The sequence below is a fragment of the Molothrus ater genome, chromosome 7, assembly GCF_012460135.2.
Source record: "Molothrus ater isolate BHLD 08-10-18 breed brown headed cowbird chromosome 7, BPBGC_Mater_1.1, whole genome shotgun sequence".
NCBI lineage: Eukaryota > Metazoa > Chordata > Aves > Passeriformes > Icteridae > Molothrus > Molothrus ater.
In genome coordinates, this window is record NC_050484.2 from 13774765 (window position 1) to 13801818 (window position 27054).

At 38.4% G+C, this 27054-nt stretch overlaps 1 protein-coding gene across 18 annotated transcripts in view; it reads right to left on the reverse strand.

Annotated features, from left to right (window-relative positions):
• The window catches only part of ABI2 (abl interactor 2), a 64881-nt gene that overhangs the window by 6431 nt on the left and 31396 nt on the right, over positions 1 to 27054 (reverse strand). Inside the window, exons 3-11 of one of the 18 annotated variants that reach the window (XM_036386898.2) lie at positions 24726 to 24902; positions 21025 to 21042; positions 13956 to 14053; positions 13054 to 13200; positions 11899 to 12020; positions 10800 to 10985; positions 8139 to 8297; positions 3715 to 3801; positions 3218 to 3391 (exon numbers count right to left, since the gene is read on the reverse strand). In XM_036386898.2, coding sequence (XP_036242791.1) covers positions 3218 to 3391; positions 3715 to 3801; positions 8139 to 8297; positions 10800 to 10985; positions 11899 to 12020; positions 13054 to 13200; positions 13956 to 14053; positions 21025 to 21042; positions 24726 to 24902 — 1168 coding nt within the window. Of the gene's footprint in view, positions 1 to 3217; positions 3392 to 3714; positions 3802 to 8138; positions 8298 to 10799; positions 10986 to 11898; positions 12024 to 13053; positions 13201 to 13955; positions 14054 to 21024; positions 21043 to 24725; positions 24903 to 27054 lie in introns of all 18 variants that reach the window. The other 17 variants (XM_036386897.2, XM_054515464.1, XM_036386902.2 and 14 more) reach the window with 17 other exon arrangements.

The window sequence follows — 27054 nt, forward strand, 5'->3', positions numbered from 1 at the left end:
ACCAGATCTCAGCACAGGAAAGAGCAGGAGAACATGGAAGAGGGAGTGCACCAAGAGCTCTCTTCAGGTCACAGTATGGGTGAGCCAAGGCAGACATCCCAAACCTCCATCTACCTTAGCCACTTCCACATTTAAATCTCTAAAGGTCACGTGCATCTCAATATCCAGCAGCCACTCCCAGGGACACAGCACCAAGGTGGGCAAATCCCTGTTAGAAGCCATGAAGAAGGAAGGTGGAAATGTACACACAGTGTATCAGGACATTTTTCTTACAGCTGCAGAATATTTTAGTGATGGCACAAAAGTTGTTAGGAAAGGCAAAGAAACTGGACAAAGCACTTGGAAATTTTAAATAGAACAGTCTTGAAATGCCAGAAAATAGACATAAAATTGATAACATTTTTCCAATCTCAGTGCTATCATTATGTGTTTCATAGAGAAAGTTAGCTATGCCAGACTCTGAGTACTTTACCAAATAGCATCAATCACTGCTTTGAGAACTTGGCAATGAAACTTGCAGTGCTGCCACTAAGGAAAAAAAAAAGTATGTTGGATAGAGATCCTAAAATCTTGTGCTGGGGATAGATGGAAAGATACTCTAAAGTAAAACAAGGATTAAAAATTAACAGCATGTGTTCATAAACCACTGTCCAAGAGTCCTACTAAACTCATCATTCTTTCCAAAAGAAAGGTCATTTCCTTTTTGAGGGAGCAAAGGAATCAACACAAACCAACACTAGGGAAACCTGGATCCAGAAGAGATTATAAAATATACAGATCAATCCCAGTGGAAAATCAGAGTATGCAAAGAATTTTTTTTTATCATGTGACTAGAGCATACTTTGAAAACAAATATTGTTAGCTCTACAATTGTGTCAGCAGTTGTTAAGTAATTTCTTCTGTACATATAATTCTAAGCAAACAAAACACCAATGGAGAAACAAGTATGATTTTAGCTTGAAAAACAAGTGTATGAACATGTGATGCATTCGATTTAAGTCCTTCAAAATTCCTTTTTAAGGGTTTTGAAATTTCTTCCTGGAGTCACTGTGCTATTTTTCTTCATTCTCTTGATGACAATAATAATCATCATCATCATCCAAGGACCAGGGTAACTTCCAATTCCTTTCTTTCTGACTTTTGAGTGTACTCTAGTTCCTTTGGATACTGAATGGATTCACTATTTCATGATCACAAGAAGGAAACTCTTCCTTAAATTTGTGAAGAAAATTTGCTTTTTGTTAAGCCTCATAAAATTTACCTGAAGCCTGGTTTTGTTTTTACATCAGCACTGCTTCCTCCAGTATGTTATTTGTGTACTGGCAACAGTCCTCTCTCTAAAAGGCTGTTTAATCCCTCAGTCTGTAGTCCCATCAGTTCAAGCTGTGAGCTTGTCACATGCCCCGAATTAGGAGGAGGCCAGGCCAGCATTGCAAGAAAGGCTCCAGATGAGACAGGAAGCAGCAATAGTGACTCAGGAGGTGGCATCCTGCCCTGTCAGCCTAAGCCAGGGCTTCTTTAGTTTCTGTCTGAATGTGTTTCAATGCAGTTATAAAAAACAGAATTACTCATTTAGGTTGATATTCTTCCAATGAGTGATCTTTGGTTCTTCAACAATTACAGATTTTGGCTGAACTCTCTTATATCCCACTGACCACAAATGTAGGCTAGGCTGATTATCCAACTGGAATCTGTGAACACACACTTTCTCTAAGTGGTGAAAGTGCAACTTTTCCTTCTGGATACCCATTTCCATTCATCTGATTTGCAGAGCCAGGTCATTTTCTTTTCTTTTGCTGCCACACGTCCAGACACGGAGCTCAATGGACACTGCAGTGCACATCCCTGGACACCGCAGGTTGGCTGTTGCTATTACAGTCACGTGGCAGTGTCCTCAAGCTCAGCATCCCCAGTAACCATATCCTCCTGAACAATTTCTCCATCTGTTCCTCATGGATCTGCTACTCACTTCCATGCTCAGCTGCAGGCTCCATCCTCAGCTCTTAACCTCCCACACTGCTTGACCCTCTGCAGAATGGGGTCATATTGAATCCCATTCCAGTATACAGCAACTCTCTTGTATTTGACACCTCTTTGGTGTCCCAGCTTCTGTTGCAAAGGTCATCTAACCTAACCCTATAACCCTGCTCTCTTATGAACTTAAATAGGAGAAGGGTCATATCAAAAGTACAAGTACAAATCCTAAGAATTGGGAATGCTATTTATTGGGGGTAAATGTATTGGAAGAGCTACTTACTTTCATCTCTTTTGTCCACTTTGAATCATGTGGAGCAGAATACTATTTATAGGAACTTAAGCAGTTGCCACAGGATAAATTATTTTACTGAATAAAGCATTTTAATTCCCAGCAGGATAAGTATACAAATTTTTTGAGTATTAAAGTCCTCTTTTAGTATAAGGTTTCTCATTAATTTTAAAGCTTCAAAGCTTGCTAGAAAAAACTCACAGCCAAGCACTTCTCTCCCAATTCCAGCAAAGCAGTCAAATCTCAAGACATGGGCTAAGTAGAGACATTCATGTAACTACAACAGAATCCATATCTATGTCCATATCTCATTTTTTCTGGTATCCTAAAACTACTATTTAATAGTTCTTCATATGCTGAAAGCAATTATATTTTCTACTACTTTTAAAAGTGTTTCTAAAAACACACCAACCTTTTTGATGTTTTGGTCATCTAGTTTTAAAAATACAGATCAAAATTCTGTTTTTGCACGTGTCCCTACATCAGTAGAGAAAATGTTTGGCTTCTTATACTTTTGTTCTCCATAGGAAACATTTTCTGACTAAAAGCCTGATTTTCTCCAGCTTATCTTTAAAGACTCTCCTTTACAGTTTTGCTATCCCATGTGAGATGGAACAGATCCATGTCTATATGCACCTACATAAACTATTTTAGTTCCCAAGCTCCCACAGGAAAGCAGAACAGAACAATCATTCAAACATCATTATTTCCTCAAATAGAAAGTTGTTTCTCAAGGCATGTGCACACACCACCTTGCATTACTATGAGAGACACTATAAACACACATCAGGGCCTCTTCATTCTCTTTTGCTACTGACTAAAATGCTGTCATACCAAAGTCTGGTATGAAGGAGTGTGGGCAGACCCCATGTGCAAAAGCAGGAGGGCGGGAACACACACAAAAAGTTGTTAAAAAAACAACCCTACTGTCTCTTCCAGCTCCAAACCTACCCTTTTCTAAGTATGTCCTGGGTGCCCAAGGAGGGTCCTCCTCAGCATAGGGATCACTGTACTCCACCACAGCTGCTTCCTCCTCCTCATAATCCTCGGGAGGTGGGGGTGGAGGTGGAGACTCATCAAACACCGCCTCGTCCACAGGCGGTGGGGGGGGAGGAGTGTCTGAAACTGAGCAGAAGTAACAGCACAACCATGAAAATGTCTCTACAGCCATGGCAGCTGCTTCAAGTAATACCCTCGAGCCCAATTAATGGAAGTGGGACCAACAATTGTAACTTGTGAAAATACGCTAGAGAGAGGAAAATTCAGAGAAGGAATGACCAGGTACCTCCAATAAGATTATTTCTTTTTCCCCACCCTTCACAATTTCAGAACTTGCAGAGGCAGTAGAGAATGCAGAATCCTGGCTATATACATACAAATCTTTCATCAACTCAATCCAAAAGCCACATCCAGTAATAAAACATTGCACAAGGAAGCAGCAAACTTACTGTTTTCTTGAACTCTGGCCACAAATCCCATTAATGGTAACTGTGGAGTTACCTGTAGGATGGAGGGGGGAGGAGGAGCAAGGGATGCTGCCACAGAAATTAAAAAGAGAGAGGCATCCAGTTAGAAACACAACAAAGCAGCAAACAGGAAAGTAGACATCATCACCACTAAGACAGTGCAGCAGGCTGCTAAGAAGCTGAGATAAAAAGACTGACATTTAAAGAAAAATGGCTCAGGTGGTTTAAGCATATTCCTAATCCTTTCTTCAAGGGTATTTCTCTATTTTTAAAATTTCCAACCCAGCTCTTTTTCATAACATTAAAAATTCATGCTGAAGCATTTTTCTGATATGACTATGAGATTCCCTTAAGATGAAGTTTCTTACTACAGAATATAACACTTTATGGGCGGACCTAAAAATGTATCAAGAGGACTCTCTGCCTATAATCCTCCCCATCTCAAATCTAATTGATATTTATAGAGGTGACTAACAGCATCCATGAATCCCTAGTAATGAAAATGGATATACCTCTTTTTTTCCAAGATGTAGGCCAAAGCCCTATTGAATGAGGCAGCTATTTCAGACAAAACAGAAAAAGATGCCTTTTGAGAACTGTGCAGATCTGAAAGATGCAACACTTCTGATCTTATTGACAGAACAGAGCACACTGTGCTGCTGCCAAACCACAGAGCCTGTTCCAGATGTGCTGCCTGATTTCCTCCCCACCTGACTTCTCTGCACTGAACTCTGAACAGCCCTTTCACTGGTACCAGAAGGGCTCTCTTTGTACAATAAGAGCTGCTTTGTACAATATATGTGAATTCCCAGTTAAAGAAGATGCTTTCAGCCAGTTGCAAATGCTGTAATGCTGAACTGTGGTTTAAGCCTGGAATGCTAGTTTCAGTTATCTAGTTAAAACATCAGCTAACTAGTTTTATGAAACTTTAGTATCACTTTGAATAATGCAGCAAAATTCTTTAGGCAAGTTGCAAGACGATTTTTCAGACAGCGTACCTTAGGAGAAGCACAAATAATACATTTCTTGTTAGTATGTGGCATACAAAAAACATTTAATCATGTCCAAAGGGATTAGGGGGAAAGGAAGTCTATACTTCATGTACCAGTACATTTATTTAGCTACCAGACAGAACAAAATAAATTTCAGGCAAATTCCAGAGGTAGTAAGAAAACTGATAGGGTATGATGTAGCATTTTTCAGAATTAATTCACATTATCATAGCAAGAGAAAAGAGTTCTCCAGCATTAACAACTTATGCCTCAAAATTTCTTTTGTTTGCTCATTCCAGTAACATTTTAAGTGATTTGAATTTCTTCTGTCACTTACATTCACATTTCTTTCAGAACCACACAGCATGAATGAAAAGACTAACAGCAACCATCCTTTTGTTGCAAAAGTGCCTCCATATGAAGTAAGTTCCATTATCTCACCATTTAATTGATATCTCTTGAGAAAAAACAGAAATGTATTTCTGATTACAGTTTCTTTGACTCAAATTACGTGACCTCAGAGTATTTATTCCTTCAAGTGTAACCATGATTGCTGTGAAAAGATTTGGTCTTGCACCTTTTCAAAGGAGAAAAAGGGAACTCAAATTTAAAGTTCTACTGAAAAGCAGTAATATTCATCAATTCAGTCCTTGTCTCTGCTTTTTCAATTATATGCAGTAGAAAATTGTTTCATTTCAAAATGATTCCTCTATTCAACATCATATGGGTTCATACAATCCATAGCTATCATAGGAGAGTAGCTCTAGTTTCCTTGGTCTCTCCAGTGTACTTTGTTCATGAGCTATCCATGGAAAAAAATTAATCACTCTAGACAAGCATGCCAAGCAAATCCAAAAAAATTCCCAGGTTCAGTTTGGGTTGTGTAGTTTAATCCCAATGGTGATGCTAACAGTAGCTGACATCACTGCTTGAGTATCTTAGTCCCTGCACAGTGCAAGGACTGAAGCACAAACGGAGGGCTTATCATAATATTGTCTCTACATGCTATATAATGACTCTAGCTCTGACCTCTAAGAGGCAATACAATAAGTATTTTATTACTATTTTTTTTAATTAAATGCATCAGAAGAACTTTACCTCTGCTGTATAAACCATCATCTTAAATATTCTTTCCCATCTTCCTTTCATACTGATCACTGATAGATTTATTACATAGTTCCTGTAAATTAGTTCAAAAATGCTCAAGAGCACCTTCCACTAGGCTGCTTCAGACTGGTAAGAACTCAGCTGTACAGATGGGGTAGGGTGCAACCAATCTCAGTATCTGTCCAGATTCTCCCACCCAGTTTTTAGTCTGTGCTGAGCTCTATAGCGCTTAGATAATGATATCCAAATTGCAATGTTAAAGCACTTGTTCGGTGGCTTGGCTGGCAAGAGTGGCTTTGGGACAGACATATGCTGAGATCATTCAGAGTCTGCATTTCTAATATTTTCTTTTCAGTTGTTAAAATGGTCTCTCACAAAGCAGAAAAATTTTATTATCATGAAATAGCTTTTAACAGAACAGGGCAATGCAAGTACCTTTCATGCTCCTGTCAAGTGAATAATCAAACATGGCTAGACCACCATTTTAAAAAATGGCAATGGAAATAATAGTACTGGGTTATTGCCAAATAGCCTACAAACAACAAAAAAGCCATAGCTGGCACCCTCCTCTGCCTCTTGTAAGGTCTCTCTTTCCCCTCTTGTTTTCTACCTCTCTTCAGGAATGCTGAGAAAAAATTGTGGCCTCTGTCCTGTCACTACTGACCCTGCTCCTTCCAGACACAACAGTGCCTCTGTTCTTAGGGCTTTCATCAATTATGCATGCTTGAGCATCCTCTCTTTTCAAGGTGAACTCCAAAAAAACCTTGGTTTAGTGTAACTGCAAAGCCAATAAATTCTGTATTCTGCTGGTATATAAAAAAAAGTTTCCTACTACAACTGCTTATTTATATTGTCTCATATATGCCAGTATAACTGAAGTATTTTGTTTGTGATTTGCAGTTCAAATGACTAATCACCATAATCATTACCTTCTTTCTGGAAACACAGACAACTGTGGTTATGCAATTTATTTTAAGTCTATTTGGCATCTTCTATGATTACCTATTAACAATGTAATGGCAACTTGCAGAGAATTATCCCTTTGCTAAAGCAAAAAACACACGGCAGTCGTCAAAAACTCTCTGGATATACTGAAAATCGTCTTTATTGCAAAAATTGCATTATTGTAATCCTGAATGGTTTCTTTTGTTGTTATTACCCTTTCTTTCTTTCTTGCCTATTCCCCCCTTCTGCCTTCAATATGCACATAATGTGCTTAGAAAATATGACCTATTTCAGGCAACTGGGCTACAATTTAGCCTTATGACTTCTTCCACTTCCCTGTGCCCAGCAGGACCATTCATTTCCATCTCAAGCTCAGCTCACCCTGCAGGGTAGCTCACAAACAGTAACAGCCAAATCTGAACAAACTCCTAAAACGCAGATTGCAGCATTTGACCTAATTCCAAGTTCAATGCTCAATTTAAAAAAAAAACAACCAAACCAACCAAAAACAAAACCAAACCAAACCAAAATAAAACAAACTCACAAAAATGAAACAAAAAAAAAAAAAGCAACCAAGCAACACACACAGCCCCTTCAAATTCCACCACCACAAAACACCAACATACTGTAGTACTTTCAAGTCAACATTCAATTTTGCTAGTAATAGGGCATTTCCTGACAAGAAACCTTCAGGGTGTCTCCTGCATCTTTCTGTAGCTTTGTCAAAAGAGAAACTCTCCCCTAGTCTAGTATAAAACCCTCCTGGTCCCATCAGAAGCACAGGAAGAAGGACTCCTTAGGTAAAAGGCTACTATGCTATGCTGACATACAGGACACTCACTCCCTGGTAAGGGCTCCCCTCGCTTTGTAGGGCAAATCACCCATAAAATAACATCACCTGTAGGCTTAGCAGATGACACAGCACCCCAACACACTGGTGTCTCCAAGGTATCTAATGCCTACCCCGGTGTAACAAGTACAACTGCTTGAACTGTACATTACCCAGAAGGAAAAGGCACACAAGATAAAGACTGATTAATGAAGAATCAGCATTCTGGTGCAAAATCAAACACCCATCCCACACCAAAGCAGGTCCATGGCACATGGTGTAGTCAAGGACTAAAGCTTGTCTGATAGGGACTGTGACATCAAAGGTAAATTATTTGGCAACAAAGCCAGCATTTTTTAAGATGCTTGCCATAATAAAAGCTGAACACTGTGCACTTGCACTGCAGGTTTGGCACAGCTACCAGCAACTGAAAGCGCAAGATCTGCAATGGAGACAGAACATAAAACTCCAGAGAGCTGAAGGTGACCGTGTTCAGCACTGCTGATATCAGTGGAGCAGCCAAAGGTCCTTACCTGGGTTCTGGTTGTAGAAGGGGCCCCCGTTGATCTGGTTCTGAAGGCTGCTCTGTGACGTGATGGAAGGCGGGCGCCGGTAGGGCAGAGAGCCCCCGATGGTGGGGGGCGTGTGCCGAGCTGCAGGCCTGTTCATGCTGTAGAACTGAACCGGGTGACCTAGGGCACACAGAGACGTGCGTTGGCAAAGAGGAGAATGATGCCTGCCTGCCTTCTCTCCACCTGCAGTCCATTTCAAAGGTTTGAAAAGGTTTCTGGAGCTTTATTCTAAGGCAGTCAGCCACTTCAGCTGCCAGACTGGCAGGACACCGAATGTCTCAAGAGCAATGCAAAACATAACTCTCCCAACTGCCTGCACTCAGCACTGCCTATAAAAGCCAGTGGGAAAATACAAAGGTGTTTAAGCTACGAATCCTCAAAATGAAAGAAAATAATATCTGGTTATTTATGTTAAATAATGTATTACAATAACTTCTTGTGAATTTAGTTATTTCTGAACCTGCAAGAAACTCCACAAAACGTTGCAGTTCCGCAATTAAGGAACATACACATGAAAAATAACTGCAGGCCATTTCCAGGATCCAAAGCTGTTAACCCTCTGTAACTGAAAACACAGTACTACCTATCTTTGTGCCACTTAGATATTCAGAGAATCATCTGGGGAGAAATGAATGTTAGAAACTGCTTGAAGGATGAAATAAATGAAGTCAAACTAGAAGACCCTCTTCAAGGGAGCCGTCAATTAAAGCAACTCCTCAAAAACTTGCTCTGCATTTTCTTTACTTTCTGTATTCAAGACATTGATCATGATTCCCAGCAAGCAATAAATGAAGCAAGGTATCTTCTGTGCTCACATACAATTCTCTGGATTTTATACTGCATATAACAGTAAGTTGGATTTGTTATTCTTATATGCAGTATTACAGCCCACAAACTATTCTGCCTCTACCATTTGTCCTAGAAGCAAATTTGAGAGTTTGCAAGAAAACAAGGAAGAAGGGATGGTGGTTGAGGAGAGAAGTAAACAGAGAAACAGAACAAAAGAACATACAAATTTTTAAAAACTTGTACTGTTCTTCATTATGCTTTGCTTGCTTTGCACAACTTCTTACTAGGTCAGTAAATAAATATACAAGTTGCTTGCTCTGTTACTTGCTTGTAAGAGCAAATGCATGAACTACAGTGTCACATTCCCTCTGCTTTGTACCAATAATGTGGTGTACCATATTAAAAAATGCACTTTTTACAGCTAAGAAACAGCTAAGAAAGAATCCATTCTATAAAGGCTTTTCCCTATTTTTCCTGATGTGTCTTTTCAATGTGTGTGTCTCTCTCTCTCTCTCTCTGTTACTTAATATACTTGCAGAAATTGGTGGTGATTGGAGAGAAGGGAGGGGAGAGGGCTAAGAGGTTTTTAAGGACCAAAAGCTATGACTTCATAAGTGGTGACCTATCACTCTTAAAATACTTTATTTCAGTCAAACCTCACTAATAAAACAGGGAAAAAAAAGATCTTAGAAATAGTAACTAAGGTGAAATTTCTCTTATGAAATTGTGAATTTACAGTCATTAAAATATTAATCTTTACTTGGTTTTGACTTGTTAAAAATATAGGAGCAACATGGCTTAAGAACTGGGATACTGACAGTGCATCAAAATGGAAAACTGATTGGGGCTCCATATTCCACAGCTCATCTTCATGAAAGTAGTTTAGACATCATGATAATCTCAGATCAAAATTCATCACCCTTTAAAAACTTCTGGTCACAGTTAAGGATTCTAGTGGAAATATCTTCTAATTTTTTATGAGCACCAGCCCTTTAAACTATATGCAATTTTAAGAGTCCTTCTGGAACCTGGTACAATTTTTACTAAGAGATGATCACTAATAAACTCACAAACCAACTCCCTCCCCTGTAAGCAGCCTCCACCATAATGTAAAGCAGCAAAGCATGCAGGTAGCTACACATGAATTTGGCTGTCTGAAGGAGATCTTCACACTGCAATCTCCTCATCAAAAATAGGAGATACAGGACAGTATTATGGTTGGTAAGTGCTCCACTCTGCAACTTCAGCACATGAGAAAAGTCTAGCACTAAAAAAAGGAAGTTGCAATATACACCCTAAGTACCATATGTGAAAACAAAATGCTTTAGTAGTAGTCTGCATAATAAAAATTTGCATTTTACCTAATACTGGACACAGAGAGCCTGCCCTTTTCATCAGTTCATTAAAGGGAGACTTGTCATTTGACAGCATTGAAGAAAACAGTTACATAAATTATACTTTGCTAGATGCACTTTTTTAAAATTGCATTTATGAAAGAGAATAATAAGACCCAGAACTATCAGTGCTGGTTCCTGCCAAACATAATTATTCTATGAGGTTCTCAGAATCCAAACAGAAATAAAATTATGATTTAGTGAATTACATAAATGTAAAAATAATAAAATTATAAAATTATTGCTGTTTAAAAAATCAGAACACCTTGAACTATCTACTGTAACCATGACCTTATAGTTGGGTATTAACAGATATTTTCTAGTTATAATTGAACTTTTTTTTTTAATTATGAATCACTGCTGCTGAAGTAACTTTGCAAAGCCTTGGATCACGATCACATCTGGGTTCATCTGCCCAGCAGCTGGAGCAGACACTCACCTGCAGAGGGTGTGGAAGAAACAGCAGGGGGAGTTGGAGAGGTGAAGCCATCAGCAAGGGGCTGAGCTCCTGCAGCAGCAGCAGCAGCATCTGGGGCAGCGGAGGAAGGGGCAGGAGGAGCAGGAGGAGTGGGGGCAGGAGCAGAGGTAGCAGGAAGGGGAGAAGAGCCAGCTGAGCCAGCAGGGGCTGAGTGAAGAGAGGACGAAGAGGTGGAGTTAATAAGGAGATATGTTAGCAAGGATTAGAGAAAGCCTCTGACTATTCAGTGTTAGCTATTTATTAGCTGCACAGTATTTCAGAATGCACCAGATGAGAAAACAATGGAGCTGTTAAAGAAAGGCTCATTCCTGTGTAGATGGTAAATGAGGGTCAAGCAAAAAGACTTCTTTCCAGGTCTGAAGGGAACACAACCCAAAACTTTTCAGTGAAAAGTATTACTTTTGAAAGATGTCTTTGCATTGTGTTATTTATGCTCCAATCTCTAGCATGGCTGTCTTTAGCCTTTGTATAAATCAGAAAATATAAAGAGGAAACCAAAAAATTTCCAGCTCTTTGTTTCAGAAGCATCATGTACTTCTCTGCAAGACAACTACAGGCTCTTCTTCACTGAAAAGGCTGAGCAAAGGAAAAAGAAGTACTAATAACACTTCCTGCTTCTGGAAAGTCTGGGGCCATTACATTGAGCAAGTATCTCTTTGTGACAATTCAGGCTTGCGTTGATGTACTCAATATTTACTCTGTGCCTGCCTCTCATTCAATCTAATTTTCTAAAAACATGCTTCTATGAATCTGCATAAACAGCCAATGAAAAAACATTTATTTGCTTAAAAGGACAAGGGAGAAGTGTCCCTCAGCCTACTAAAAAAGGTACTGTGTCCTACCTTGTCACATGCAGGCAGCCAGGCAAAAAATTCTGATAAACAAATTAATACATAAAAGGAACATTACAGCACATCAGACACTCTCAGAGAAGACACTACTTGATTCAAACTCATATTATCAATAGCAATGAACTCTGGGCTTCCCTTCAAGTTTAGGAAACTGCAAATGCTCAAGGTAAACAATGAGGCAGAAAGAGGAACAAGAAGTTTCCATTTACCTGGATAGACACTAGGAGGAGATGGTGTGGGAACAGCAATGGGAACACCTACACTTCCACTTCCACTGTTCTCTCGACTGCTGCTCCGACTGCTTGGGTGGCTTCCCCCACTACTGCCACTGCTGCTGTAAGAAGCCAAAGTAACCAGGGAATGAGTATGATGCTGCTCGTGCTGAAACATGAGATCCCTCACAGAGCATCTTACCAAATCAGAGAAGTAACAGGGAACAAGAAAAAAGCAACAAGGATAATATAAATCTCTACAAAGCTAGGCTTTCCTGAAACTCTCGACTTCGACTACAGCACAAGAGGGATTTTTTCAGTAAGTTAGCCTTACTGAACTTGGCCAAAAATTAAACACTTCCAGAACCTTGTTCAAAGCACATCATGCCAGGATTGTTAAGCCCTTACAGAGGAAATAAAGACCTTTTTCCTATAACTTTAAAACTTATGAGTGCTTAGACTGTGATTTGTATGCTTTCATATGAGACTACTAAAGCCTAAAAGTTGTAAGATAGTAAAATTCAGATTTCTTATCTTTTTAAGTCCACTTGTTTAGCCATCCTCAAGAACTTATTATGTTTTAAAAGTAAAGATTTCAAGGAAAGTATTTAGCTCTAATCACATCATGAAATTATCTTAGTTTCCTAGAAAAAAAATAGTCTTCTGCAGAGCCCCTGGTAATGCAGTTTAGCTTTATTCTGTGTTTGAAGTTATCAATATCCCCAAAACACTATGCCAATATCCCAAAAACACTATTTCAGCTATTCAATCTATAAACATCAAAGACTGTTCAAAATGTCAAGTATAAGCATCTAAGCAGCCCTTCAACATGTAGAAAGCAAGCTGTGTACAAAGTCTTCCCCCAGTTTAGTAAAGTAGTATCATGATCTACCTCCTTGAAAGACTTCACGACCTTCGCAATTCATTAAGTACTCTAAGTGAGATCACTAAAACGGAGGTGAACAGGGGATTAAGTGAATAATCGTAACACGATTCCCTGTTCCGGTTTGATTAGTGCTCATTCTCATCACGCCACTGAGACTGCCGGTGCACGGGGTGAACGAGGGAGGCTGCCGGCAGAGGGAGGCGCAGGTGGGCTCGCAGCTGGGCACAGCAGTTCTGCCCCCGAGCAGGAAGAGGCCAGGCCGGTACCTGTAGGTGCGGTTGCGCTGGTTGACCGAGGCCGTTCTGACGGGGCTCTGCTGGGCCGGGGCCATGGTGCGCGTCGGGCTCGGCACGTAATCGTTGGGCACCACCGGGGGCCGCACCGGCTCCAGCGTGCGGTACGGGGAGTGCCGCCTGCACGGCACAAGCACAGCCACAAGCCAGTTAGGGGAATACACAGAACCACACACTTCTCACTCTCTGAAACACAGCTACACACTAATCGGGAACGTGAGCTTAAAAAATGGGCTTCATCTATAACTTTGCAGCACTTATTTTGTAGGATGAGGGGAAAAAAAGAATTAAGGATGTTCTTCGGGTACTTCAGTCTTCCTATCAGTAAACTCTGTGTTCCACATCCCATTCTTGTTTTAAAGGTAAGCCATTATCTTCCATTAAAATAAAGCACCATGTTCTGTATGTATATACATTAAAACACACCAGTAAACAGCATTCATTATATATTATATACTCATTATAACACATCAGGTTATAAACTTCAGGTTTATAAAATCAGGTTCATAAACTTCGCATGAAATTACTTTCATCAAACACATCACAAATAACGAACAGTGCCATGCACCCATTTCTCAGTTGTTTAGCACCACCTGTGAAAACCACAGCTAAGGACATTTTACTCTACAGTATGTAATTTTCAGTGTTCTGCACTGAGAAAAAGGTTCCTGTTGGGAAAGGCTGATGATGCCCACTGTCTTCTGGCAGCAGCACACTAACACACAAAGACACAATCAGTATAAGAGGATGCAGATATAACACCTCTTGACCTTTGTGAACGCTTAAAATAAAACCATGAAATCTCTCCCACTACAGAAAAAGAAAGAATCTTCCCTCTTTTCCCTTTTGTTCACCCACTCAGTAACTGCACTTACCCAATAGTTCCTTTTCCTGACATGGGTGGACTTGGTGGCTTCTGGGTGGGTGGTGTTGTGCGAGGCAGCCCACCCATCTTCATGTTCTGGGTGCTGACCTGCATGAAAGAACGGGGACAAAAACGGCCTTCACTGAGCTCAGGGTCGAGGGGACAGACACGGAGATGCCTTTAGCAATTAACTCTAAGGAAGGGAAGGTTTAAACAAACAAAAAAACTTGAGAGGCCATGCGTTTTATATGCAATTTCCACTCTGCTAGAAGTCAAGAGTTGTGCTCAAAGGACTCTTTATTACATAGTTTTTAGAAATTGTACAAAAAAGTGAATTTGCCTTCAGGCTATCACATAAATGTTAACTCTGAGAATACAGATACTGCACCTAACTTGGCTGAACCTCCCAGTCATCTTTTGAGAAAAAGGCAGTTATTTCACATGGCACTACTGAATGGTAAATTTGCACAAATATTTTTGAATACTGTTTAAAAATACTAAGGCTTATCTAATAGGCCACAATCTAATGTGATTTATACAGATATGGAGAAGTCAAAGTAATCTATAAATCATCCATTAATGTTTTAATGTTTTCACAGATTATAAAAACTTTTAAAGATATTTACTTTAAATATTAGTTACATACATATAAACATACAGAGAAAGCTATTTTGAGAAAAATACAAAGGCATATTTTTCCCCCCCCCCATTAAATCTGTAGCAATTTCATCTCAGAGTTAATAAATAAATGGATAGGGAGAAAAGTATTTAGCAGTGATGTGATATAACTGCGGTTGTCCACTTCCCCTCTGTCAGGTTAAAATACTAATGAAGTAAATTTTGCATAAAATAATTTACTCTAACTTCTTTCAAAAACTCATTTGCATTCCTGACTGATTGATTAATCTAGGAACTGTAAACAATTGTTAGCAATGTGCATTTTGCTTCCCTGTATTCTGCCAGCCAAGCAAAATCCCCTCAATGCACACATGCTTACAGGAATCAGTATACGGTCTGCTTACAAAACAGCTCAGATTTACAACTGCCTGAGCCATTGCTTAGGCACAGAGATACTCAGCAAACCTAAACAAGTGTGCTTACATCCCTCTCTCAGCTCTTCCTGTCATGCTCTATCTCACAGCATTTCTTCTTTCTAAAATGTGAGTCCTGGCTACTGCCCCCATCTCCCACAGAAAAATGAAACCATGATCAAGGCACTCAGGAGTGTTTGCAAACATCATTGAAGGCAGATTACTCCTTCAAAATTTGACTCTAACTCACTTAAAACCTTTGCAATGTTTAGATTTGTGAATTGATAAATACTGACAACAGAATAAAGAGTAATATGTTCAGTATTCTAATCCACTGAAACTTGATTCCCTGTCTCTAAATAATCCCAGTGCTATCACATTTTCAATCCGCAGGGAGGAAAAGAAAACCCAAGCACTGGAAGAGGTATTTTATCAGATTCAAAAACAGATGTCTGGATTTAGTTGTGCAAGAGTACTCTGTAATGTCAATTTAAGACAAAATTATGTTGCACAGCATTATAAAGTCCTTTAAGCCAACTCTAAGCAACAAGAAATCTAAAGTTAATTCAAGTGAGGGATGAGGTAAGCACTGAACTACAACTACTTAAAGGGAAAAGGGAAAGTGTAAAATGAAATATATTTTATTCTATACACGGAACATTTAAGAAATAGCAAAATCTGAATTTTTTTTTAAAGTTGCAGCACCCCCTGTATTTCCTCTTTCATTAAACATGCCTGTTTCACTCACCTGCCTATTTGAGTTTTCAAAAAAAAAAAACCCACAAACAAACAAAATCCACTTTAATTAAATGCTCACTGAATTGTCACTTGCTGTATTTCAAAGAGCCCACTCAGCCTCTGCTTTTGGATGTCGTTAGATGACAGACCAATCTGTGTGCCCTTGAATACTCCATTTAGGGGATTTAATTGGCTACACTATTGTTTCTGACAAGATGATGTAACCACTGGCTATCACTTTACAGTTAATATAAAATTACATATATTTCATACAAATAATGCTATTATTTTTTATACAATGATTGCAAGAACAAAAACGAACTTCTAGGCATCCCAGGGCTATGGCTACATGAAAAGACAGGATGGCTGAGGCGGAGGATGCTGGAACATCACACTGGGTACAGCCAGAAGTGGAGCTAACACTCGCCTCACCAACACAGAGCTCAGTGACTGCTTGATATTTCCATTAACGCTGCAAATACACAGATCCTTGAAAAGGATGGGACAAAAGCTTTAGAAAATGTGGCCAAACAAAAAATGACCCATTTTTAGCCCAGGAACTTAGCAAAAAGAAACCATCTTTAAAAAAACCCAACCTAAAAGATAAGGAGATTTACTGACAGTAGGTTTAGTTTCAGGGTATTGGAAATGACTTTTCAACATTGAAATTGAACTGTTCAGAGAGCAAGTAATTAGAATTTACAAGGTTGTCTTCAAATCTGACAGGACTGGTGACTTTAAGATCAGCTACTCTAAGTTAAACAATCCTGTGCTACTTCCCCTTTGACTTACTGCCAAATAATCACAGAAGAGAAATTAAAAAGATACAATTATTTCAACACTTCTGATCAAAATGGACAGATCCTTGGAAATAAAAGCATGCAAGATGCTAAAAAAATCTGAAACTGCATCAACTGCAATTGAGATTAAAGCACTGCAATATATACAGCTGTCTCCTTCTATAATAATTTCTACTGAGGGGAAGGAAGACCATTAATGCCCCCTCTCTTCCAAACTTTATTGTATCGCCTTTTCTATTTTGCACATATGGTTGTAAATACAGTTTCCATACACAAATCCTCACCCACACACATCCCTCTTACAAACATGTAAAATCTGAAGCAACAACCAGAACTCAAGGTCACATTTACATTTGCTGTCAAGTTTAAAAAATCATTTTTCTGGAGTAAGCTGGTATTTGCCAGAACTTGCACTGTTTCTGATATCATTTCCCCTGGTCCTGCACAGCTGGAAGTACCCAGATGCAGCTGATTTAATGAGAGGGTGAAAGCAGAGGAATGCATCTGTCTGATGGTGGTTTGTTTCAGCCCCAGAGGCTGGGGCTGATTTCTCGCTTAAGTCTTGGAAATCAATTTAAGAAAATGCATAGCAAAAGAGAGCCTGCAACCAGAAAGATAAAGGAGTATCTGTCTGTGCCTTTGCTCACAACTGCACAGTTAACCAGCCAACCACTGTGTTTAGAATAGAAAAAAAAAAAAAAGAGGCAGTAATGAATTGGGCACAAAGCTCAGGATAAAACCACAGATGACTGATGTAAAAGCAGGAAGACAACCCTGTAAACAGACAATAGGGCACAGGGTCTGTGCCTAATGCATGCAGGGATTTTTCAAATGACTTTTTTCCTCTCTCACAGAAAAAAAAACCACACCAAAATTTCCAACAGAAGTCGTGGAACACCAAGAGATCTTGGCTGTTTTTTTTTTCTTTAACTGGATACCTTGCAGAAGCTTTTTATAGCTGAATTAACAAGCACATGCACCACAGAAAAATATCTTCTACCAAAGCTGTAACTTTGTCAGCACTGGAGCTGGAATTGGAAGTTTTGCTGAGGAAGAAACTACACAAACTACCTAAAAAGCAGATCCTTGGTGAGTAAGACATGCTAGAAAATGCATTGGGATCCAGCCCCACAGTAACAGCTATACAATGAACTGTAAAAAATGGATCCCTATGGACCATTCTGTTCCAAAAGGGTGCAATAGTACTTCATCCACTGTTTTCTATTATTGAGCTACAGTTTTAGAAAGGCACCATCTGATGACTTCAAGACACAATATGGCACCGACTAGAGTACTCTCTAGTAGTAGTACTCTCTAGTACTTACAGAAAAGCTACCCTCTTAAGTTTAATTTTTTAATTTTTAAAATAATTAAGACTTAATTGGCCAATTTCTATTTTTGGCAACTAGTTCTTCATAGATTGCAATGATCAAAACACCATCTTATGGTCCTACATATGACTGAGTTTCCTTCATACTTACATTTTTATCGGCATTTAACATATTGAATTTCTTTAGCACTCCACTGTATAAAGAATTTGTACTGAAATAAATAAATCAGCTAAAGCTGCTAAATTATGCCGTTCATTCAGTTTAATTCTTGGGAATATTTTCACAAGCAAAAAAATAAAAAAATAAAAAAAACCAAACCAAAACAAAACAGGAATTACAGAAATTTATAGCTGGTGAGATATGGGAGTTGGTCAAGAGACTGCAAAACTATTTGCATTAATGTCCTGTATCTATACAGATGTGAGGCACTTACCTGCAAGAAAGCAAGCAAGCTGGGCTTTTTGGGGGGGTTGGGTTTTTTTTTGGTTGCTTGGTTGGTTGGCTGTTTTTCCCCCCAAAATCCTGAATACCAGCTATTGAACACAATCAAACCTCAGGAGGAGCTACTTCTAAAGCTGGACAAAGTCACAAATTTTTAAGCGGTGCTTTAAATTCAAACTGTATTTTCTAGAACTTTCAGGATGTCAAAAGAATAATTTTTTTCCCCAAACCTAGTAAGAAAAAGTGTCCCATCAGTGATGTTTCACGGATTATATTCAGAACCTTCAGGCAGTTTCTCAACCTTCTTGAGCAATTTGGTATCCAATTATGGGAAAAAACACCCCAAGGCTGAATGAAAACTCCCTTCCATGCCTTGCTTCATCTTGTTAATGCTGCAGAGATGATGAATAGATTTTTGGCCCATCATCTGCCACCTCAAAGTAAATTTATTTTCAGGCTGTGTTCAGCCACTCAAATACTTACTGTGCATGTCTAATCAAACCATTTGCTTGTCAGCTCATTAACCAGTTTATAGGGAAGTGAAATGTATAAATTTCAGCCCTGTTTGGCAAATAACCACAAGTAGAAGCTTCAAGCAAGTGAGCTTACTTGTTGTTCCCACATCCACCCATGCAAATTAATTGAAGAACCAAGTCTGGTGAATACAAAAAGGCTTAAACAATGTCATTTTCAATAGATTTTCCTCTGCCTTGTAACTGAAATTTTCTTCAAAATCTGTTTAAAACTTAAGTAACTCAGACACAAATCCAATGCTACAGTCCGTCAGTTTAAAACTATAGCTGTTAGGTAAGGCTAAGGGTTTTTTGCAATCACAAAAAAGAAATGCAGGCCAAAAACTTCATATCCAATCACTTTTAAGTGAAGTAAAATAACCAGTCCCACAGAACTGCTTTTCACTCTTCTTTCTGCTTGATGCACAGAAACTACAGTGAGACAAAGAATAACTCAGGTCTACTGAGAGATGATGCACAGCTTTTTGCCTTTTTTGTTTTCTCTTTCAAACTCATGTTTTGCCAATGAGAAGCTGACTGACATGTTTGATTCCTCAAGTCAAATTTCTGACTGGGTTCACTTTAGTAAATAAAGAAATGGTGTTATAACAAAAAATGTTTTCATTCCAAACCTATAAACAGAAAAAAATATTTACTCTGAAAAGCCGTACAAAACTCTTATTGCCACTGCAGATAATGCACAGATATGTCAGTTCACATACAATCTATAATTACACAATGTTAAAACTTTTCTTAGGATAGTCATTACTTGTTTATAAACTGCAACTGCAGAGAGCAACAAAGAAAATTGAGTTTGAAAATTGGTTTTAAAGAACACTGAGAAAACCATCATCCAATATTAAGTGTGTCCAGAATAAGACATATTCAGCATCAAAAGTACCCATGTTATATAAACAGACAGTAAAAAACAGGGAGGAGACATATTTTGCCATTCTCAATAAAGTATGCAAACACTAGTGAGTTGAAATACTGTACACCTCACACACCTTTGTAAAAATAAATTTCAAATTACATGTGGGAATTCTCTCATAAATGACAAGTTTTCCATTGTTATTAGAGATGCTACATATACTTAAATACCTGACTAAAAGTACCCTCTGCCCTCTTCACAGGGGCATCATGGAGATATCTACAGAAATACTTGGTTTTATAGGCAATCTCAGGAATTTGCAGGATTTTCTTTTAGCTTTTTCCAAGCATAGAAAATACTTTAAAATATTTCACGTCAACTTGGAACTTCCTTTAATTAATATACTCATTCTATATATTGGCATTCTATGTTCTAAAATACACTTCCCTCATTACAATGATGGCACCTGCTACTAAAAATCTTCCAGTCCCTCTCCCCCTAAACCAGCTGCACTTCAGGAGGAGGAGGATATCATCATATTCAATAAAGGCTATAACCTATCTATTAATTAATGTACTATGAACTCCACCATAATATCATGTAACCTGATTTAACTGCTTGTCTAATTGATTTGATGCTTTTTATTGCTGCTTCTGCAGCCACTAAGACTACTAACATTTAAAGAATTTGACATACTTCAGCCTGAGTTCTTTGATGCACTATTCATTTAATATTCAACTAAATAAATCACTTATCTTGCTGCTTAACAGTTATTGAGTATTTTACACAATTATGACATTTCTGGAAGTTTCTATAGATGATTACCTCTGAGTATTTAAGCACTGCTATCAGTTTCTGAAAAAAAAATAAGAATACTGCAACTTTAAAAAATAATATACAGATTTGAATTTGTTACACACCTTTGGAGCCCATTATCTGAGCAATCTCACACTGAAACATGAATCCCAATCAAACTGTAGCTTACACCGCATATAGGATAAAAAGAATATTACACAGGGGGAGGCTCATATTCAGCTGCTATCTAGTCTGTGTATATTTTTGTCTACTCAAGGCTAGGACAACATCCCTCCCTCATAAATGATCTGCTAGATATGCTGAGGGCAGCTAATACTTTACCACAAAGCTTTTAAAATTAACTGTGTTAACTTCCATTTATATACACAGCAATTTATATCACAAAATGCTTATCCACAATGAGTTACCCAACAGAAGTTCTGTGACACAGAAGGCAGAGCGGGTGTTGTTTTAAATAATCTCTAGCATTGATGTCAATCATCTCCCCGTGTGTAATAATCTCAGAAGAGGAATGGAAATCCAGCCCTGGGGTTTCTTACCTTAAATCTAAGCAACCACTTAATGCATAAATGGAGCAAATAAAAGAGGTAAGGAAAAAAAGCATTGAAAGGTTAGTTGGAACTTCAGGATATGAAGAGAAAGGAAAAAGAAAGAAAAAAGTTAAGCATTCAGCATTAACAAAATAATGTATCAGTAGATCATAGAAAGAGTGGTTAAAGCAGAATGTCATGAACAAAAGATCTTCAAGCTGAAAATTTTAATATACATTGACCACTTTAAAATTAGCATTCAAATGCTTGTACACTGTTTACTCAAGTTCTTACAGCGCTAACAAAAAGGCAGCTTCTTTCAAAATGTATCATGAGATCTAGATGGATTAACTTCAGAGGTTAATTTATTTGAGCTGTCAAAGCCTTATTTGAGCCTTATCAATGAGTCTGAGCTCATTTAAATTGTTTACATGCATTAGCACATTTACAAGTAGCTGAAATGGAAGCTTCTGGCATATTAAGCTAATGCATGTTCTTTTATAGAGAATGCTGTTAGTTAACGTGATGCCATGAGATCTCTCTTGAACAAAGATCAAGAGCAAATCATTCAGTCTTGTAAGAAGTACAGCACTCTTTATGGATACTGTACCACATATCCACATTTCCTAGTATAAATTAAGACATTAATCAACAGATTAAAATCTTACTTTAAAGCCTGAGTGCTAGCTTTTTGACACTAAATTCTGCATCTTACTGGCACAATATCGTACATCTTTCTCCATAGTAATTTCTTTTAAAATTACTTGTCTTTCTCTTTGAATGATCTGGTTTTAGTTCAATTCATCTAAATGTATCATTAAGTTTGTTACACTTTCTGCAGCACTGAACAGCAAATATTCAGATAAATATTTAAATATTCAAATAAATAATTATTTAAATATTTGGATAAATAGTAGAGCATCCAGAGTAACTGATTTGTTCCATCAATTTAGGAGAGACTCTGCTCTACTAAAATGAAACATAATCTGATTTACAAGAAAAATCTCCTGTCTTAGAGTTTAAAGTTCTGTGGATCAATTAACCACTATGGTCTCTGCCTTGTCCAGCTCTACTGGAAAACCAGGTCCCCCTGCACTGGCCACAGAGGTCAGTCACACTGGAAGGTCTCTCTGCAGAGACCTCAGCAGCACTGCCTGATAACTGCAATGCCTAAATACACACCTCTCTCTCTGAAGGGAGCACTTGTTTTTTTTTCTATTCTCTTGACTAAAGAACTCTTTGGTTGGAAGACTTTGTAACTTGGGAAACATTTGAAAAAATTGTAAGCAAGTCTCTTTCACACAAAAGATTCTTTAGATTTTTGCAGCATTGCAGCTTCAGGGAGGGAAGATGAGGGACTGCTGGGATGATACAGAGGCACTTGACTTCTCTCACATCTATTTAGAAACCATACTATAGAGCAACCCTCCCTGAACATTGTCTCCACTATGCTTCGAATTTCTGAATGGAAGAAGATGCTTAAGGGCCTGTACCACTTCTCTCTGCACAGCATACTGAATTTCTCAGCCAAGAATCCTCCCTTTTATGCCTGCATTATTCTGTTCAGCTTGTCATCTTTCTCAGGGGTTGCAATGAATGTCTGCTGCATCAGCATTTTGCCTGGCCTGAAAATACATAATTCCAGGTCCAAGTACTGGAGCAGAAGCCCTTCAGCAGAAAAAGGACAAAGAATGCAGACTGAGGAACCCTGATGCTAACTGGAACTTCAACACTGTTTATGCAACAACTCCTTCTGAATGTTCACTTGAAGGGAAAAGTATCACAGCTCAAACAATAAAGAGCTATATATACACAAATTTAAAGCTTCTACATACTTCATTTTTTTCTCTCTGTTCTAAAGCCAGAGATCTAATAAACTAATCTGGAGTTTCTCAAGCAGAACAAAAACAGGTTCATAAGCACAACTGGCCACCTCTCCCCCATCAGCAAGAAAGCTGTTCCTTCTTCTGTCCTAAACACAGGATTAACTTAATTGGAACATATTTACAATCTTAAGATAGCATGACTTCAAGTTCTCTGATTATTGTTTCACAAGTACACAATATTTCTTCATTTTCTAGACAAACATAGTACATGGTAAATATAATTTAAGTCTATCACAAGCATAACAAATGGATGTAAAACACACTCAAGTCATCATCCATTTGATGAACTATGTTCTTTTAGAAGAACATAATTCACTGCATCTTAGTATGACTGCTACATTGAGGTAAGTGGGATACCAATTATAATGATTTAGAGCCAGTGCTAAATAAGATTGTGATGCAGAGCAATTAAAAACTATTCTTTAATGAGTTCTAAAATGATCTCCCTAAAACAAAAAGTGATGATTAAAATATTAGCAACAGCAATCCTACAAGGTTAATATGCTCCATCCATATCCACAAGGAGATCTGGTGACCTGCATAAATTCAAAATTGCTAACAGATTTTAACACACAACTGGTAATAATTTCCTGGTCAAAACTGTAGTTATTAAAGTTAGGTATGTTTTTTTATTTGTCTTTTTAAAAATCTATTCAGAGGTTGATTCTTTGGGTAAGAAATGGGAGGAAGGAGACTTTCCAATTAACAAACAGGATGTTGAAGAGACCTTAAGTAAAATTGCTTGGGAAAGATACTTAAATCAAATTGCTCAGAATTTGAATTTTAAAGAGTTAGGTTAAACAACCTATTGCTATTCAAATGGCCATTCAAGCAGACAAAGCAAATAGGTCAACAGAGATACCCAGTTACACGACAAGCAAAAGAAATCCTGGTGTACTTTGACTGGAAGAAGCATCTTACCTTACTGCTACTTAGCAGGTTTACAGATTTGTTAGTTTGCCTTGTAAAAATGATGTCATTTTGTGCTATTTACCTTTCATTTCCTGGAACTTTAATACTGTCATTTTCTCATTTCTGTACTTGTTTTCCTGGCAGCACAAGTTAACAATGAGCTCACACTTGCTAAGACTGTGCTTATATTCAGGATGTGCTTTTAAAAACATATATCTAACCTCAAACATGATATTACTGCTGCTGTGTACATTGATCTAACAGCCACAAGTTGTGCCTCAGTCTGACCTCTGCCCTGAAATTCCTTCTTTTTTCCTTATCTTGAAAGGGAAAACCAGCTGGCTTTAAACTTGGCAGTAACACTCCCATCTCAAAACCCCACATGGCACAAAAGTTCTAGAGCACTCCCTTTAACAAAGCACATCAGTGGGTTTGTGTATAACTGAGCCTGGCAGAAAGAAGAAAGGGGAGGCCATAACATTTCTCATGCAAACCCTTCCTTTATGTGAGCGTCAAAGTAAACCAGGGGCAATTACAGCTGGATCACACTCTGTGGTGCTAATTCAGCAGAAAAGTGATGGTCAATAGCCCTTCAGTCCCCATGTATATCCCTGGCAACTGACCCAAACAATAATAGCAGCATCACACAAGTTGATATTCAGAAGCATTTTTGAGGGTGGGACTCACAGTCCCAATCAGAAATCAGATTCAGTGAGTTTGCAACATTTAGAAACAGTGGGACAAGAGAAGGGGAAGGGACAACTGGAAATCGGACAGGACTCCTCTCATGTTTATAGACACATTGTCCAGGCAAGGAGAAACTGGTATATTACCATGAAAAGCATCAGGTTATTTTGAAAATATACAAAGACAATGAATTTGCAGTTTGGCTGTTTTAACAATATCACCTACCTTCACTCCATGTCCAATATCATCTAGAATTGTATAATCAATAGGTTTCCTGATGTAGCGAACTGGTCGCTCCAAGTTAGCTGGTGCAATGATTTTGTGAGTTCTTGAGGTGTTTTTGTTTGTAGTCAAGATACCAATTTCTCTTCTAGCAACTTTCTCTTTGTGAATGTCCACCGTCTACAAAAGACGCAGTGTATTTACTAACAGTGGTATGCATTGGAATACAGAGTCAGTATCAAAAAAAATTAAATCAGTTCTAACGCTTTGAAAATCTCTATACTGTACTAAACATATCACTACATATACTTGATTACAACATCTTTCTTCACCTTACTGCTGAATTTACCACCTCTAAAGCCACGCTAACAGCTGGGGGTTCTTTGGGTTTTCTGTTACCCTTGCTCTTTCAGTTTCAAAAAATTGATCTCCTTTCCATTCTTAGTGGCTTGCATCAATTTACTGACACTGTTTTGTAAGACTCCTTCACTTATCCTTTTTTATTTTACAACTGGTCTCTAAGCTTGTCTTTGGCATAGACTTCAACTAGATGAAGTGTAAGGATGCCTTCCCAAACCTTAATTTTAAGACCTGTAAAACAAATCACGAGCAGGTTTTGTTGCACTGCAAAAGTTTGCTAAATTAGGACTGGTAAATCCTATGATAGAATAAACTTTCACTTAGACAAATCAAGAAAGTATCTTGGTCATTACAACTCATCACAAAGCAATGATTAAATTTTAAAATACATTCCATACTAATGTATCCACAATAAAGCCAGAGGTTAAGCCCACTGCCTTCCCTTTGGACACCCAGGGCCAACTTTATATACTAAAATCAGTACCCCAGGAGAATCTTTGGTGTAAGCCAAACTCCTGCTGAAAATTCACTGCTTAAAAACATGTATGTGAATCTTGTTAGGTAACAAGAGTAAGAAAATGCTACCAAAAAGTCCACTTATCTCTTCCAGGAAATTATAATCTCTTAAATCATGGGCCATGGAGTTCCTTGCCTTATTTAAACCAAAAATAATTGCTTGTTCACAAAACAGCTTTCACTATAGGAAATATGCTAAACTGTGAACAAAAGTTTTAGCTACAGGATAAAAAAACAAAAGCAAAAACAGCCAGAATCACCACCAAACAGTCAGAGATGTCTTGTTACCACTTCAGTGATCTTGAATGGCACCAGAAACACTTTTCACAGTTTTGAATCAGGCTTTGTAGTAACTGGGGAACAGGTACAAATGAGAACTCACTTCCATAACACACATTTTTGTCTATTTATTTTTCTGTGGGCAGTGGGGTTAGCTAGACTCTTTTACCCTGCTGTTTGTGCTAGTGATACCAAAACAAGCTAATGGAACCTGTGTGCTACCTTGAACAATCATCATAACCTTTAAAATGACCAAAAAAATATTTTAGAAACCCCAACCAACCCCCAAACTACTTCAAGAAGTTATTTCTTTGCATTATTTCCATGGAAGGATTTCCACAAATACATGGGGCATTATATGTGAACTTACAATACTATCATCAAGATTGCCCATTATTTCCCAGCAACATATTTTCAAGATTTTGTACCTTTCCTAAAATTAGGCACCGACTACAGCTTTGCCATGTCCATTCTGCCACTCTAGTTCCACCTGCCTAGAACTGTAAGGTTTCCACTAAAGGTGCATAGCTATTTCTTAAAATAAAGCTACAGAAAAATAGATTTTAAGGTGAAAATGTATTGGCAAATCTCTCTTTGGAAAGCTCGAGTTTGTTGCACAATGAATTTAATAGGGGTAGTTAAACTGCCTGGGACACCTGCACAAAAACCCACCCAGGTTTGGCCAATACATAATTCTGCAGGAATTCAAAACAAGTGTTACAGAAACACATGTATTTCTGCAGCTACTTAACAACTAAACCACTCTCCAATGAATTTGCTAAGGTCCTTTCTGAAGCTCCCCAAGATGACCAGGACTATACACCAATCCCCAACAGAGCAGTGCAGCTGAGCTCTTACAGTGCTATATTTGTGGTACAAGCACAAATGCAAACAGAGCACAACAACATTTTCCAGGCCAGAGTACCTAAAGTACACCATTCTGCATCAGGGTAAGATGTCAGATTTCATCTTCCATCTCAGGCTTTTATCCCTTCTCTGTGCTAGACCCTTGCTTTTGCAGCAGAGGGAACAGGAGCACACATTCTGGAAAAGATGGTCCACTGACTCCTCACCTCACCAGTCAGAGGGCACATACTGCCCTAAGAAGCTGAAGATATGTGATGGCAAGAGCTTGGGAGGACAGTCTCATGACTGATGCACCACTGATGAATTAAAT